The following is a 13,369-nucleotide window of genomic DNA, read 5'->3' on the forward strand; positions in this document are numbered from 1 at the left end:
GCGGCCCGCGAAAAGAGAGCAGGTTAGAGCCTTGGGCCCGAAATGGCAGGCCTTGGCGTAGGGCCTCGGCGTGTCTCGTGCGTACCTCCTGGTGGACGGGAAGATGCGAGTGGTGAGTCAAACTCTGCGTTTTTGTTCAAAAGCACCTGAACACCACCTTGTGGGGACCAGCGGGTGGGTACGTACATACTACGCAGCGCGGAAGCGTTCATGTGTGGTGTGCGTGTGGGGTGGTGCCGAAGTCAGGTCGAAAGGTGACCAGCGCAACGTGAAGGAAAGAGGAAATACGCACTTTGGCCTCCTTCAGCGTTGGCTGTATCGGCTCTGCTTCTCCCTGGACATTTGACACGAAACGGATGAGGATGGGCGCGATCAAGATTGGGGCTCACACTACAAGAAGAGTGGAGAGGGCGGAGCGCACCAGCTGGCGGGTTGTGGTTGATGGTGACGGCCGAAGAAAGAAGAAAGGTGATTGATGCAGGCATTTGATTATGTGTTAGCGTTGGCGACCACAGCTCACAATGAAACGCGAGCTCAGTAACGTACGATCTGCACAACGCAACGACAAGACGGACAATTGAGAGTGGATGAGCACACAGACGAAAAGATAAACTTGTTGTGTGGGGGGGAGATAGAGCACGTACAGCCTACATGAGAAGAAAAGGCAGCCACAAGCCCAAGGGAGGAAGTCGTCAACACACGGTGTGCAAGCAACCAGGGCCAAAGGGACCTGCACAACACAACGCACTCACGCCTCACTCAAACGTACCCCCTGCGCGTCCATGACTGATCGATTAGAAGTGGCGGTGGCGACAGAGTGGGAAGAGTGTTCGCGTACCAACTGAGTGACCGGACATTTAAAAAGGGGGAGGATCAACGGGCAGGTGGGTCAGTTCAGTGCGGGCCGTAAGGGAGGAGGCCGTAGCAGTGCGTACCGTCTGTGTTGGCGGTCAGGTCAGTCACGGTAAAATGAACAAGGGAAAAAGATTGCTCGCTGCGACCAATCAGAGGAGAGGCGGAATGTAACGCACGTTCTGATTGGTGGAAAATCAGCCACAGAGATATGGGGACCACACCAACCCCAAACAAGGACCCGGGGGCGTCAGACAGGAAACCTCACATGGTGAGTGTGTGTGTCTGTGTGTGGCAACGTACGTCCTGGATAGGATAGAGAACAAACGAATTGGTTAGCTTGCGCGAGCGTTGTCGGTGGTGGAGAAGCAACACTCAAAGCCGTACCAGCTGTAATCGCAGACATGGCCCAAGAGCGAAAGAGACGAGGGAAAGAGCGAAGGAAAATTAGACTTGTTACATGGATAAGTGAAAGAGAGAGGGCTTGCGTACTCGTTTCTGCACGGGATGGGCGAGCCGAGGGCAAACGGAGCGGCAGCAGCACGAGGAGAAGGAGAAGCAATGTTTGATTCAAACGCAAGTCAGATGTGTGCCAGCTTCGCCCAGGCTGCACCAAAGCAACGCACAAAGCCACAAGAAGAACGCGTACCACCTGGGAGATGCACCACAGTGTCGTATGGTGAGTTACGCTCAAAATAATAATAATAAAGTTGGGCCGCATAGGAGAGCGGGGAGTACCCTCTGCTCGGTGGATGGTTTTGGGTTTATAGCGCACACGAAGATCACGACGTCATCAGGTTAGAAATAAAAGAGCGGATTTTGAGTTGACAGTCCATATCGTACCCTCTGCGCGAAGACGAATTAGCGGTGCAATCGCGACGCGTGATTGTGTGCGGTGGTGCGTGTGCGGTGTTGGGGAGAGGTACAGAAGGAGCGTTGACTTCGGCGCCTCGTCGTAGCAATTCGATGACAAAGCTGGTCCGTCCCTCCTCGGCCGCCACATACAGAGGTGTCCTCTGTGGCGTGTTTATAAAAAAGGCGTGTGAACCCAACAGTGGTGCTCATTTCCGCTCCACATTGCGGGGAAGAACAGCGATGCAGCAGCGCGTACCCACTAGACCAGGCACAGCGAACGCACAACGTTGTGCGGCAGAAAGGTCAGTCACCAAACCTCAACCAAGCAACCAAGCGCAAACAGGACAACAGGCAGTGTTTGTTTACCTCCTGGCAGGTGTGTAACGGCCCGAGCAACCCCGCACAAAAGTTCAGAACGTCGCACGCGACGTGTCAGCCACCTGCACACAACACCACCGATGGGAGGCTCGGACGGTCGTACCTCCGTCTGTCGGTGGGCAACAGACAACAGGTCGTGGTCGTGGTCAGTCGCACGTCAAATTCTCTCAAGCAATTATGTGCACGAATAATGCAAAAATACAAATAAGAAATATCAATACTAAATAAAATAAGGGAGCTCGTGTGTGTGTGTGAACGAACGACGAATCTCGGCGTGAAGAAGCTCAAGTTGTTGTGGGGGGAAAAGAACGAAAAGAGAAGGGGGATTTAAGGAGGGGGGGCCCGGAAGATCGAAAACGAGAAAGAACGGAGGGTGGGGGTACGTTGAGATGAAAGATTGCGTTGGCGTTGGGCAGGCGATCAAGCAGGCTGCGCCAGGCGGCCTCATCGCCCAGCTTGGCCGTCTCTTCGAGTTCTTTGAGGGCGCCCACGCCTCCGATCCGAACCGCCCCGACCGAGCCCGCCGTACCTCCCGTTCCCGCCGTCGTGCTGCCCGAGGTCGATGGCGACCGCGACGAACTCGAGCCGAGGCTCCTCGGCGCGCTGGTCGAACCCCCGCTGTCGGTGTGGGGCCTCGCATTCTTCTTCATCCTCGTGCGGCTGGGCTTTTTTAGTTTTTCTTTCCTGCTAATCAATACCCCGTTCCCCGTTGGGTCTGTGTTCGCTCCCCGCAAACCAACGCTCGCGACCGGGGAGAAAAGCGAAAAGCGACCAGGACCGAGGTCGCCTGCGGAGTGGCCCAAAAACGGAGTAATAATTGACTCTGGAAAATCACAAAGAAAGATGAAAAAAAACAAATTATTCTTTTTAAATCTTTTGAAAAATTAGGTCACTAACGTCGATGATGTACAGAGGTAATAGGGCCAACACTATGATGCGACCCTTGCTCACGCGACGGCCTGCATCTGCTGCGAAGTTTGTTGGTATGACATCTCTGCATTTCATTTTCTTTTTGGGCGATTTTCTCATCATTGGACAAGATGGGCAGTGTCGGGTCAGCCAAATGGCTGGCCTCGTGCTGCAGTCCACCCTGCGCCGACCATCGACAGCGAGCTTGGTGAGCCATCTGCACGCGCGACGATTTGCCACTGCACAAACCAGCAACCGCAGAAGCATCTGTACGCCCTACGCGCCATCGTTGTGTCACGCCCCCGCGCACTGCACACCACGCCGGTTGACGGGGTTGGGCTTCTTCATCAGGGGACGCCGTGGATAGGGAGAGGAGTAGCCAAAAAGCGCCACCGCGCTTGAGTCTCGAGGAGATGGAGGCAAGCACCGCGCGCATCCACCCGACGTCATTGCGGCAACTCCTCCGCGAGCAGCCCGACCGCTTCCGTCAGCCGGAGGACGCCCAGCGGCTGTGCGCTCTGCTCCCCCGCGTCAAAGGTTCGCAACACACCACACACACGACACACGACACACGACACACGACACACGACACACGACACACGACACACGACACACGACACACGACACACGACACACGACACACGACACACGACACACGACACACGACACACGACACACGACACACGACACACGACACACACAACCCATGTGGGTTGTATATGCTGATTGATGTGAATATCTTGTCCACGCACAGGCGGGACCATGTATGCCTACAGCGCTCTGATACGAGAGCTGGTCCAGCTCAACTTCCTGCGCGAGGGCGTACAGTTCCTCATCCGTATGGACGCGGAGGGCGTCAAGATGACCCCGCAGGTCTTCAACATCGTGCTCCACGCCTACGCCAAGCAGGGCTCCATCGATAGTATGCGACACACACGCCACACGCCACACGCCACACGCCACACGCCACACGCCACACGCCACACGCCACACGCCACACGCCACACGCCACACGCCACACGCCACACGCCACACGCCACACGCCACACGCCACACGCCACACGCCACACGCCACACGCCACACGCCACACGCCACACGCCACACGCCACACGCCACACGCCACACGCCACACGCCGTCTAATAGCAATACTCCCTCATGCCTCTGGCTCATGGGAATGAAGGCATGAACGATCTGGTGGACATCATGAAGGCGTGCGACGCGACGCCAGACCTCTACACCTACTCGACGCTGCTCAACGCCTACGCGAGGCAGGGCGACGCGGACAGCTGTCAGCGGGTGATACAGGAGATGCTCCAGCGCAAGGTTCAGCCGCTCGTCCTCCCCTGTTTTCACTCAGTGATTGACCGTGGCGCGTGTGTGCGGTGTGTGTGTGTGCTTCGTGTGTGTGTCGTGGGTGTGTACGCGCGCGCGGTGTGGTGCGTGTGCGTATGTGTGTAAAACAGATCAAGATGGATGAGCACATCATGGGCAATCTCATCGAGTGCTTCTTCAAGGTGAACAAGCAAGAGAACGCCTTGCAGGTGGTCGAGGTGTTGTCCTCGCTCGGGATCGTGCCCTCGATCGCCACCCACAACGTCATCATCAACCAGTTCGTCAAGCACGGCCAGTTCGACCAGGCCTTTGCCTACTATGCGGGCCTGCATGCCCGGCACGGGGTCAAGCCCGACGAGCTGACCTACACGCCGCTCATGCAGGCCAGCATCAAGCGGGGCCGGCCCGACGAGGCCATCGAGCTCTTCGACGCGCTCAAGCGCAGCGGGCTCCAGCCCAACGTCCAGCACTACAGTCTGCTCGTCCAGGCCCGCGCCGAGAAGAACGAGTTCGAGCGGGCCGTGGCGCAGCTAGACGAGATGGCGGCCGGCGGGGTGGAGGTCGACGACCGGCTCTACTTTGACTACGCCAAGGCGCTCCTCGACCGCGGCCGCGTGCGCGAGATGGCCGACGTGTGCGCGCGGATGGAGCGCGTGGGCCAGCGGCTCGACCGCGAGACGGGCCTCCGCATCGTGCGCTTCCTCGACCGGGTCGGGACTGAGACCGCGACCGTGCGCGACCACGTCGAGTCACTGCTCGCCCTGGTGCGTGTCCTCCACAAGCACCGGTTCGGCTACCGCCCCACCACCTTCCTCGAGCCCTACCTCGGTACCTCCACCTTTTTCCATTGATCACTCATCATCATTTCTTGTGCTTGTGTCAACGCTGACACTTGGTTGTCGTCGCTCACCGACATCGGTGCAGATGAGTGCAAGAAGGAGGAGAAGCCGGAGGAGGCGGTGCAGTTCATGCAGCGGGTGCTCAAGGCACGAGAGGAAAGCGGGGGAGAGGGAGAAGGAAAAGGAGGAGAACAAGGGGTGCCGCCAGCCACCGCCGGCACCCCCAGCTTCCGGCTGCACCCGACCTACTTCTTCGCCTTCACGTCGCAGTGTCGGATACGACGGTTCGGCCGCACGCGGAAGCTCCTCGAACAGCTCCGCGACGCGGGGCTCTTCAAGTCTTCCACTGCTGCGAAGAAGCCACGCCAGCCGCAGCTCGACTGATCCCGGCACGTGGCGCCAAGCACTGTTCGGGTTGCTACCACAACAGAGTTTGAACGAATCACAAATCAAAGTTTGAAAGTTCAGGCCAACTCCCGTTGGTGAATTTAATTTTTAATTGAGCTGTTCAGGGCACGAGGCAAAGAAAGAAGTGGCGGCAAGAGAGAACAGCTTCTCAATCCGCATCGAACGTTGGACAGGACAAAGACAACCCCCCTCAGGGAGAAACGAGAACATAATAATCAATTTGATATTCAATTTGATCCGCCATGCAAGGACATAAAGGTTCGTTCCTCGTTTCGATTTTTCTCGTTCATCGCTCCCCTTGCCTCGATCTTCGTCTTCATCTCCATCTTCATCTTGCATTCAATTCTTTTACGGCGACAAAAAATACTCCTTCGATGTGTTCGATTTCGTCACCCTCCGTTTTTGATTTGCGGATTTTATTCAAATCTAAATCGCAGGACGGTGGGTGTTGTCGCCCTGCGTCGGGCATCCGCCAACGGCCAGGGCCGGTCACACGTGCGCTACGCTCGGCGATGTGACGTTCCTCTTCGGCGGATTCGACGGCACGTCCCGCCTGCGCGACCTCCACGCCTACCACCACCCCTCCACGCACGGTACTACTCGCCCCCTTCCCTCTTTTTTCAGTCTTCGTTCTTTTCTTCGCTTTCGTTCTTTTCTTCGTTCTTTTGGCTCCTATTGCAGGGCAAGCGAGTAGGACATAAAACTTAACGAGGGGGAGCGCAGGAGGAAACGGAGGAGGCCAGTGGACGGCGGAGGTTGAAGAGGACGACTGCCCGCCGGCCCGCAGCAGCCACTCGGCCGTCTTCAGCCACACCCAGATGATCGTCTTTGGCGGCTACGACGGCGCCAAGTCTCTCAACGACCTTCAGGCCTATGACTCCGGTTGGCTTTTCGTTCTTCTTCGTTCTTCTCTGTTCGCTCTTCTTCGTTCTCCCTTCTCATCACAACGCACTTGCTTGTCGGGGTACTGCAGTGACGGGCGATTGGAAGGAGCTGGTGGGACGAGGCAAGGCGCCATCGCCCCGTTTCGGCCACAGCGCCGTCGTGCACCAGCAGGACAAGATGTACATCTTTGGCGGTTACGATGGCGTGGATAGGAATGACCTCTACTGCTTCGACTTTGGTACGCTTCATGTCGTGTGCGGTGGTGGGTGTGTGCGGTGGTGTGTGCGGTGACGTTTTCTCGAAGTGGTGGTGACTGATTGTCACACACATACAGAGTTGATGCAGTGGAATGCAGTGCTGGTCAAGCAGGGCACCCCGCCGCCGCCTCGTCAGTACCACAGCGCGGTCGTCTATGAAGACGAGATGTACGTGTTTGGCGGGAAGAACGGCACCAGGCATTACCACGACCTCCACGCCTTCCATTTTGGTACGCACTCGCGGCACACCACGCAGAGTTGTGCAACGGCGACACGACTGATATCTGAGATCTCTTCTATGCTTTCTGTTCTCTGCGCAACGAACGACAGGCACGCAATCGTGGCGGGTCGTCACGGCGGAGAGCGTGGTGAAGCCGTGGCCGCGTGCGGGTCACACGGCCGTTGCGTACGGCTCCCTGATGGTCGTCTTCGGTGGCATGAACGGCAAACAGAACTTCAACGATCTCAGTGTCTACTCTATTCGTACGCTTGTACCTCTCATTTCTGACTTTGCTCGGCACAGTTACTAACAACGACACGACACACGACACATTCACATCGCACACGAACGCACATCACGGAACTGCCTGTAGGAACAAACCGATGGACGGTGGTGAGCATTGACGGCGACGTGCCCGCTGAGCGACGGGCTCATTCGGCGGTGATCTCCAGCGGCGGGCACCTCTGCATCTTTGGCGGCAGCGACGGCGCCAAGCGGTTCGACGACATTTACTCCTTCGATCTCTCCGGTAGCGTCCCCCTGTTCTTGCGTGGCGTGTGTGCGGCGTACCATGTGTCGTGGCTGACATTTGGTGTAATTCAAAACAGTTCTGCCAAAACAATTCGAAGACGAGACGACCAACGGGACGGCGCCTGCGACGACGGCTGCAGCCGCGGCCACGGCCACGGAGGAGACCTTCACGGCACCGGTGACCCCGCCGCCCAAGGAGTGGCGCCAGTCGCGGGCGCGCATGGACACCGCGCCGGCGCCGGTCTCGCCTTCGGTGCTGCGGGACAGCGGCACGAACCGGAAGCGAGGCACTGTGTCGCTTTCGCCCCAGGCGGCGGCTGCGGCGGCTGCCGGGAGCCCGCGCGCCCAGGAGGAGCCGGCCAACAACGGCCGCGAGACCCAGCAGAACGAAAACGAAAGCGAAGGCCAGGCCGAAGCGCCGCGAAGCGACGGCGGTGACGTCACCAATAAGAGCGAAGAGCCCAAGGGGAAGAATAAGAAGAAGAGCAGCAACGTGGAGACGGACAAGAGTGAAAGCGAAAGCGAAAGCGACAAAGAACAGAAGAGGAAGAGGAAGGAGCAGAAGAGGAAGGAGAAGAGCGAGATCAGGCGACGAGAGAAGGAGGCGCGGCGATCGAGGCAAGTCGCGGCCGTGGCGGCCCAGGAAAACGGCGCCTCGACCGAGACCGCTGCAGCCGACGCTTCGCCCGCACCCGTCGCCAACAACGAAAACGGAGCTCCCACGCCCACCCCACAGGCTGCGCAGTCCGCGTCGTCATCTTCTTCGTCTTCGTCATCGCCGCCTCGCACGACCTTCGCGACGCCGCCGTCGACGCCCGTCAAGCTCGAAGAGCGGAGCGGCTCCCGCATCGCCCTCCTCAAGGCGCGCTTCGACGCCACCTCGTCCGGCTCCTCCACCGCCGGCGCCGGCGCCTCGCCCGCCGCCTTGTCGGGTTCACCGTCGTCGGGCTCGCCCAACCCGCGCAGTCTGTCGCGGCGGAGCGTGGCCTATCCGGTCTCGCATCAGCAGCACCAACAGCAGCTCCTGCAGGCGAACGAGCAGGTCGAGGTGGTGGAGAAGCTGCGGGGCGATGTGACGGAGCTGCGGGGCCGGCTGGACGAGCGCGAGCGCGAGGTGGCGGCGCTACGGGAGCGACTTGACGCGCGCGACGTCGAGCTGCAGAAGCTGGCCGACGGGATGGCCAAGCAGATGAAGAAGATGAAGCGTGACCTCAAGAAGCTCAAGAAGAAGAAGCCCGCCGCCAAGGCCGACGGAGTAGGCAAGGACAAGAAGACCACCCCCAGAAAGGGCGGCGACGCCACCGCCGCCCACTGAGGGGAGCCCAACTGCAACAAGTAGTGCAGTACCTTTTTTTTTGTAATACATCTTTCTTCGCCTCTACATCTTTGCAGCTTTGTGTCAAAAAAAATCGATGGTGGCGTTGTACAACGAACTTCTTTGGCGTGGCTCATCTTCAGCAGAGGTGGAGAGCCTTGCAGGGACCGTGGCAGTGGTCCTCGCAGAAGCAGGTGGCGCAGCCCTCGAGAGCCTTGAGAGCGGCGAGAATGCAGGGAATGTCCTCGGGGCCGCCGCACGCGGCCACGGCGCCGGCGATGCCGACGGCACAGGCGGCCTTCTTGAGCCACGAGCACTTGCCGAAGGGCGCGTCGACGGGCGCGATGAGGTCGAACACATCGGTGGTGGCGGAGTAGAGGCACTGGCTGGCGCACTGGGCCAGGGCGCCGAAGGTCGGGTCGCCGGCGGCCTGCGTGCAGCCAGTGGCGCACGCCACGTCGGACGGACCACACGCCTCTGTACACAGGCAAAGGGGTCGTGTGGTTGGCGCAAATAGGAGTTACGTAGCTAAAATAGAAATCGATCACAAGGGAGAAGGCGGAGAGGAAGACGTACGGACGCACGCGATGGCGGAGAGGCAGACGGGGTCCTCATAGCAGGCCATCACCTGAGCCGGGCACTTGGCGATGATGCACTTCGCAATGTCGTTGTGTTGGGACTGCGCGGCGACTACATTGAAGGAGAAGGATGAAGAAGAGAAACAGCAGTAACACTTTTTGAGACACGGCCGCAGGAAATGAAGGGGAGGAGTACTGCAAATAAAGATCAAAAGCGAAAAAGAAGTGGAGGATTGAAAGGAAGAGCGAAGGCAGGGGGTACCAAAGAGCGAACACGCGAGAAGGAGAACGAAGGCGAAGGCAGCGTGCATGTTTGCGACTCAAGTGGGTCTTGGGTTGGGGTTGATAAGAGAGGAATAATCCGGGTCACTTTGTCGCTCACCTCCGTATTGACGAATCCACCCGATTGGCTTAAGCCACAGGTCCAACTTCTCACTGCAAACCTCCCCCTTGGTGCACGATTGTGTTTGGCTGGAAAGAGCAAAATCACAATTGGTAATGATCGTGTTGTACAAAAAAAAATTGTTAAGGCAGCCCTGTGTGTGGTCTGTCTAGCACAAGTGGAGAGCCTGGCAGGGACCGTGGCAGTGGTCCTCGCAGAAGCAGGTGGCGCAGCCCTCCAGGGCCTTCAGTGCAGCGAGAATGCAGATAATGTCCTCGGGACCACCGCACGCGGCCACGGCGCCGGCGATGCCGACGGCACAGGCGGCCTTCTTGAGCCACGAGCACTTGCCGAAAGGCGCGTCGACGGGCGCGATGAGGTCGAACACGTCGGTGGTGGAGGAGTAGAGGCACTGGCTGGCGCACTGGGCCAGGGCGCCGAAGGCCTGGTCGCCGGCGGCCTTGGTGGCGCAGCCCTGAGCGCACGACACGTCGGACGGGCCGCAAGCGCCTATCCCCCGCACGACGAAGTGTGAGTGGGTTGCCGCAAATAGGAGTTACGGAGCTAAAATAACAAATAACAACACGACGGTGGTGGGGTGGACGTACGGACGCACTCGGCGGCGGAGAGGCAGACGGGGTCCTCATAGCAGGCGGTCACCTGAGCCGAGCACTTGGCGATGATGCACTGGGCAACGTTGTTGCTGGCCTGAGCAGCCACTACATGGTGGGCCAAGACGAAAAAGAAAGTTAACCTCCATAATCCAAGGAAATAGGTGATCATTGGGGGTGTTGATGGAGTCTCCCGAACGAAGAAAAGAGCAAAGAGCGAAGACAAAAGATCGAAAGAGAAAAAGGAAGGGGGAGAAGAGATATGGAAAGAGGGAGAGGTACCAAAGAGCGAGCAGGCGAGAAGGAAAACGAAGGCGAAGGCAGCGCGCATGGTGCGGATGGTGCGGCGAGTGGGTCTGTGGTGGTCTGGGTTGGATGCTAAAGAGTGGGTTGGAGTTGCGGCCGACGAAGATAAAGTGAGCATCCACCTCCGTATTGGCCGGAAGAGCTGATTGGCTCCCTCCTCAAAGTGACGCAACACGGGAGAAAAAGGGCACGAACATGCCTGTCGACAAAAACCTTGCCCAAACCGTTGCCATTAAAATGTGAGGTTTTGTCCGAAATGATGAGCGTGGAAAACAAAAGACGAAGGTGATGTAATGCATATCTCTTGCCTGCTTGCACTGACCCTGAGCAAGGTTGGCAGGACATTGGATTGGAAAAGATTGGCAGATGTGTTTTGTTCCACCTGTCAACTTTTTGCTTCATGTGGTGGGTATGTATGAAGGCATACACATGGATACATGTTTACTCCTGCTTGGCCTGCATTGAAGGTTGATAGCTTCTTGTGCTGATGTGGGTGTATGAGTGGATACATGTTGACTTTGGTATGGCTTCTGAAATGGTCCACCAATCAGAAGGCTGAGCCCACCAAGAGGAGTGGCTCCACAGCAGTACACAAAGTGATACAAGTATAGGTGCAAGAATTCCAGCACCATTGAGCATCAGATCACCCCCACCATCTTCAACAGTAAGCCACCTTGCTGAGTCAACAGAGGGGACTGCACTTTGTGCACCAGTGGGTCCAGATTTGCCCTACAACAGTACTACCTCTACAAGCACAACAAAGGCAAGCTCTTCAAGCAAGTATACTGTTTGCCATGACACCTCCTTTGCTTCCACTTCAAGGCATGGGAAATCTAAGACCCACCTCTGCAACAGCACACAAAATTAATCCACAATTTTGAGGCAGCTCAAGCAAACTATCCACCATTTTATGTTGCTTCAAAAAACCACCCTAAACATTGGGCCTTCAGGTCATTTCAACAGGCCTCCACAAAGTTCCATTACACACTTTTTGAGGCCAGAGCAAATGAGCACAAGTCCCCCTCCACAAGTTTCCCTGTGGCCATATCAAATGTGAGTGAACAAATCACTGTGAAAATTCAGAGAGCTCCCTTTCTGCCCAGAGAAAGGGATTCTTTCACATGATGATCATGTTGTGAAAAACAAAATTGTTTGTTGGTGCACTATGTGAGGTCTGTCTAGCACAAGTGGAGAGCCTGGCAGGGACCGTGGCAGTGGTCCTCGCAGAAGCAGGTGGCGCAGCCCTCCAGGGCCTTCAGTGCAGCGAGAATGCAGATAATGTCCTCGGGACCACCGCACGCGGCCACGGCGCTGGCGATGCCAATAGCGCAGGCGGCCTTCTTGATCCACGAGCACTTGCCGAAAGGCGCGTCGACGGGCGCGATGAGGTCGAACACGTCGGTGGTGGCAGAGTGGAGGCACTGGCTGGCGCACTGGGCCAGGGCGCCGAAGGCCTGGTCGCCGGCGGCCTTGGTGGCGCAGCCCTGAGCGCACGACACGTCGGACGGGCCGCAAGCACCTGTCATGCCGCATAAGACGAAGTGTGAGGGCCGCAAATAGGAATTACGGAGAGGAGGGGGACGTACGGACGCACTCGGCGGCGGAGAGGCAGACGGGGTCCTCATAGCAGGCGGTCACCTGAGCCGAGCACTTGGCGATGATGCACTGGGCAACGTTGTTGCTGGCCTGAGCAGCCACTACATGGTGGGCCAAGACGAAAAAGAAGAGGATCTTGCATTAACCTCCCTGTCCAAGAAAAGAGTGTGCCAGGTGATCATGGGAGATATGTAGAGGGAGAAGAGAGGTACCAAAGAGCGAGCAGGCGAGAAGGAAAACGAAGGCGAAGGCAGCGCTCATGGTGTTGATGGTGCGGCGAGTGGGTCTGCGGTAGTCTTGGTGGTCTGGGCTGGGTGCTAAAGAATGGGTTGGAGTTGCGGCCGACGAAGATAAAGTGATGGAGGAAGACCTGATTGGCTCCTCGGCATAGAGAGGCAACACGGTAGAAAAAGGACACGAACATGCCCGTCGACAAAAAATATTTCCGCCGCATCGATTGGCTGATGAAAATCGCTATGAGCTGATTGGTCTCTTCAGTGACAGACCTGACAGCTTAGAGAAGGGTGTTGCTTCTTCCTTCCAGTGATCATATTATCTAAATATGATATTTGTGCTTTTTCTCTGTTTGTTGTTATTCCTTTGTATTTTTTTTATTGTGTGAAAAATGTGGCCTTCGTTTAGAGCATGGTGCCGGCGTCATCGGCGTCGAGGTGCTTGGCCAAAAAGGTGAGTACGTCGTCCATGCTGGGTCGCTTGTCGGCCGACGCGTGCCAGCAGCGCTTCATGACCTTGCGGAAGTCAGCCGGGCAGTCGCCGGGGATGGCCGGGCGGCGGCCCTCGAGCACGTCCAGCGACACGCCCATGAAGTTGCGCCCGGCGAAGGGCTCCTTGCGGGTCACAACCTCCCACATGATCACACCGAACGAATAGACGTCGGCCCGCTCGTCGTACTTCTCGCCGCGGATCACCTCTGGCGCCGTCCAGCACGGCGTGCCGCAGCGGGTCATCGTCGCGTTCTCCTCCTTGATCCGCGCGAACCCAAAGTCGGCCACCTTCACGTTCCAGTTCTCGTCCACCTGTGTACATCAAATCACAAGATGAGCGCGTGCATGATGTGGTGGGTGGTGGGTGGTGGGTGGTGGGTGGTGGATG

The 13,369-nt window shown here is 57.6% G+C and overlaps 6 protein-coding genes across 6 annotated transcripts; 2 read left to right on the forward strand and 4 right to left on the reverse strand.

The window, feature by feature from the left end:
- Window positions 1–3,407: 3,407 nt before the first annotated feature.
- On the forward strand, window positions 3,408–5,551 carry ACA1_325720 (pentatricopeptide repeat domain/PPR repeatcontaining protein; the record flags this gene model as incomplete). The annotated part of the gene is made up of 5 exons (XM_004348314.1): window positions 3,408–3,531; window positions 3,749–3,916; window positions 4,177–4,319; window positions 4,460–5,156; window positions 5,253–5,551. 5 exons carry the CDS (start codon window positions 3,408–3,410, stop codon window positions 5,549–5,551), a joined length of 1,431 nt encoding a protein of 476 aa, XP_004348364.1.
- An 842-nt stretch (window positions 5,552–6,393) lies between these two features.
- Window positions 6,394–8,783, forward strand: ACA1_325730 (kelch repeat protein; the record flags this gene model as incomplete). The annotated part of the gene is made up of 6 exons (XM_004348315.1): window positions 6,394–6,457; window positions 6,549–6,698; window positions 6,795–6,947; window positions 7,048–7,200; window positions 7,311–7,466; window positions 7,546–8,783. The coding sequence occupies 6 exons, from the start codon at window positions 6,394–6,396 to the stop codon at window positions 8,781–8,783; spliced, it is 1,914 nt and encodes a 637-aa protein (XP_004348365.1).
- A 139-nt stretch (window positions 8,784–8,922) lies between these two features.
- Window positions 8,923–9,672, reverse strand: ACA1_325740 (uncharacterized protein; the record flags this gene model as incomplete). The annotated part of the gene is made up of 3 exons (XM_004348316.1): window positions 8,923–9,260; window positions 9,360–9,473; window positions 9,624–9,672. 3 exons carry the CDS (start codon window positions 9,670–9,672, stop codon window positions 8,923–8,925), a joined length of 501 nt encoding a protein of 166 aa, XP_004348366.1.
- A 240-nt stretch (window positions 9,673–9,912) lies between these two features.
- ACA1_325750 (uncharacterized protein) lies at window positions 9,913–10,685 on the reverse strand (the record flags this gene model as incomplete). Its single annotated transcript, XM_004348317.1, has 3 exons — window positions 9,913–10,218; window positions 10,356–10,462; window positions 10,637–10,685. 3 exons carry the CDS (start codon window positions 10,683–10,685, stop codon window positions 9,913–9,915), a joined length of 462 nt encoding a protein of 153 aa, XP_004348367.1.
- Window positions 10,686–11,838: 1,153 nt separating this feature from the next.
- ACA1_325760 (uncharacterized protein) lies at window positions 11,839–12,517 on the reverse strand (the record flags this gene model as incomplete). The annotated part of the gene is made up of 3 exons (XM_004348318.1): window positions 11,839–12,179; window positions 12,247–12,357; window positions 12,469–12,517. The coding sequence occupies 3 exons, from the start codon at window positions 12,515–12,517 to the stop codon at window positions 11,839–11,841; spliced, it is 501 nt and encodes a 166-aa protein (XP_004348368.1).
- Window positions 12,518–12,894: 377 nt separating this feature from the next.
- On the reverse strand, window positions 12,895–13,224 carry ACA1_325770 (mixed lineage kinase (MLTK) related protein; the record flags this gene model as incomplete). Its single annotated transcript, XM_004348319.1, has 1 exon — window positions 12,895–13,224. One exon carries the CDS (start codon window positions 13,222–13,224, stop codon window positions 12,895–12,897), a length of 330 nt encoding a protein of 109 aa, XP_004348369.1.
- Between the last annotated feature and the right edge of the window lie 145 nt (window positions 13,225–13,369).

Source organism: Acanthamoeba castellanii (assembly GCF_000313135.1).
Source record: "Acanthamoeba castellanii str. Neff unplaced genomic scaffold scf7180000084495, whole genome shotgun sequence".
NCBI lineage: Eukaryota > Discosea > Longamoebia > Acanthamoebidae > Acanthamoeba > Acanthamoeba castellanii.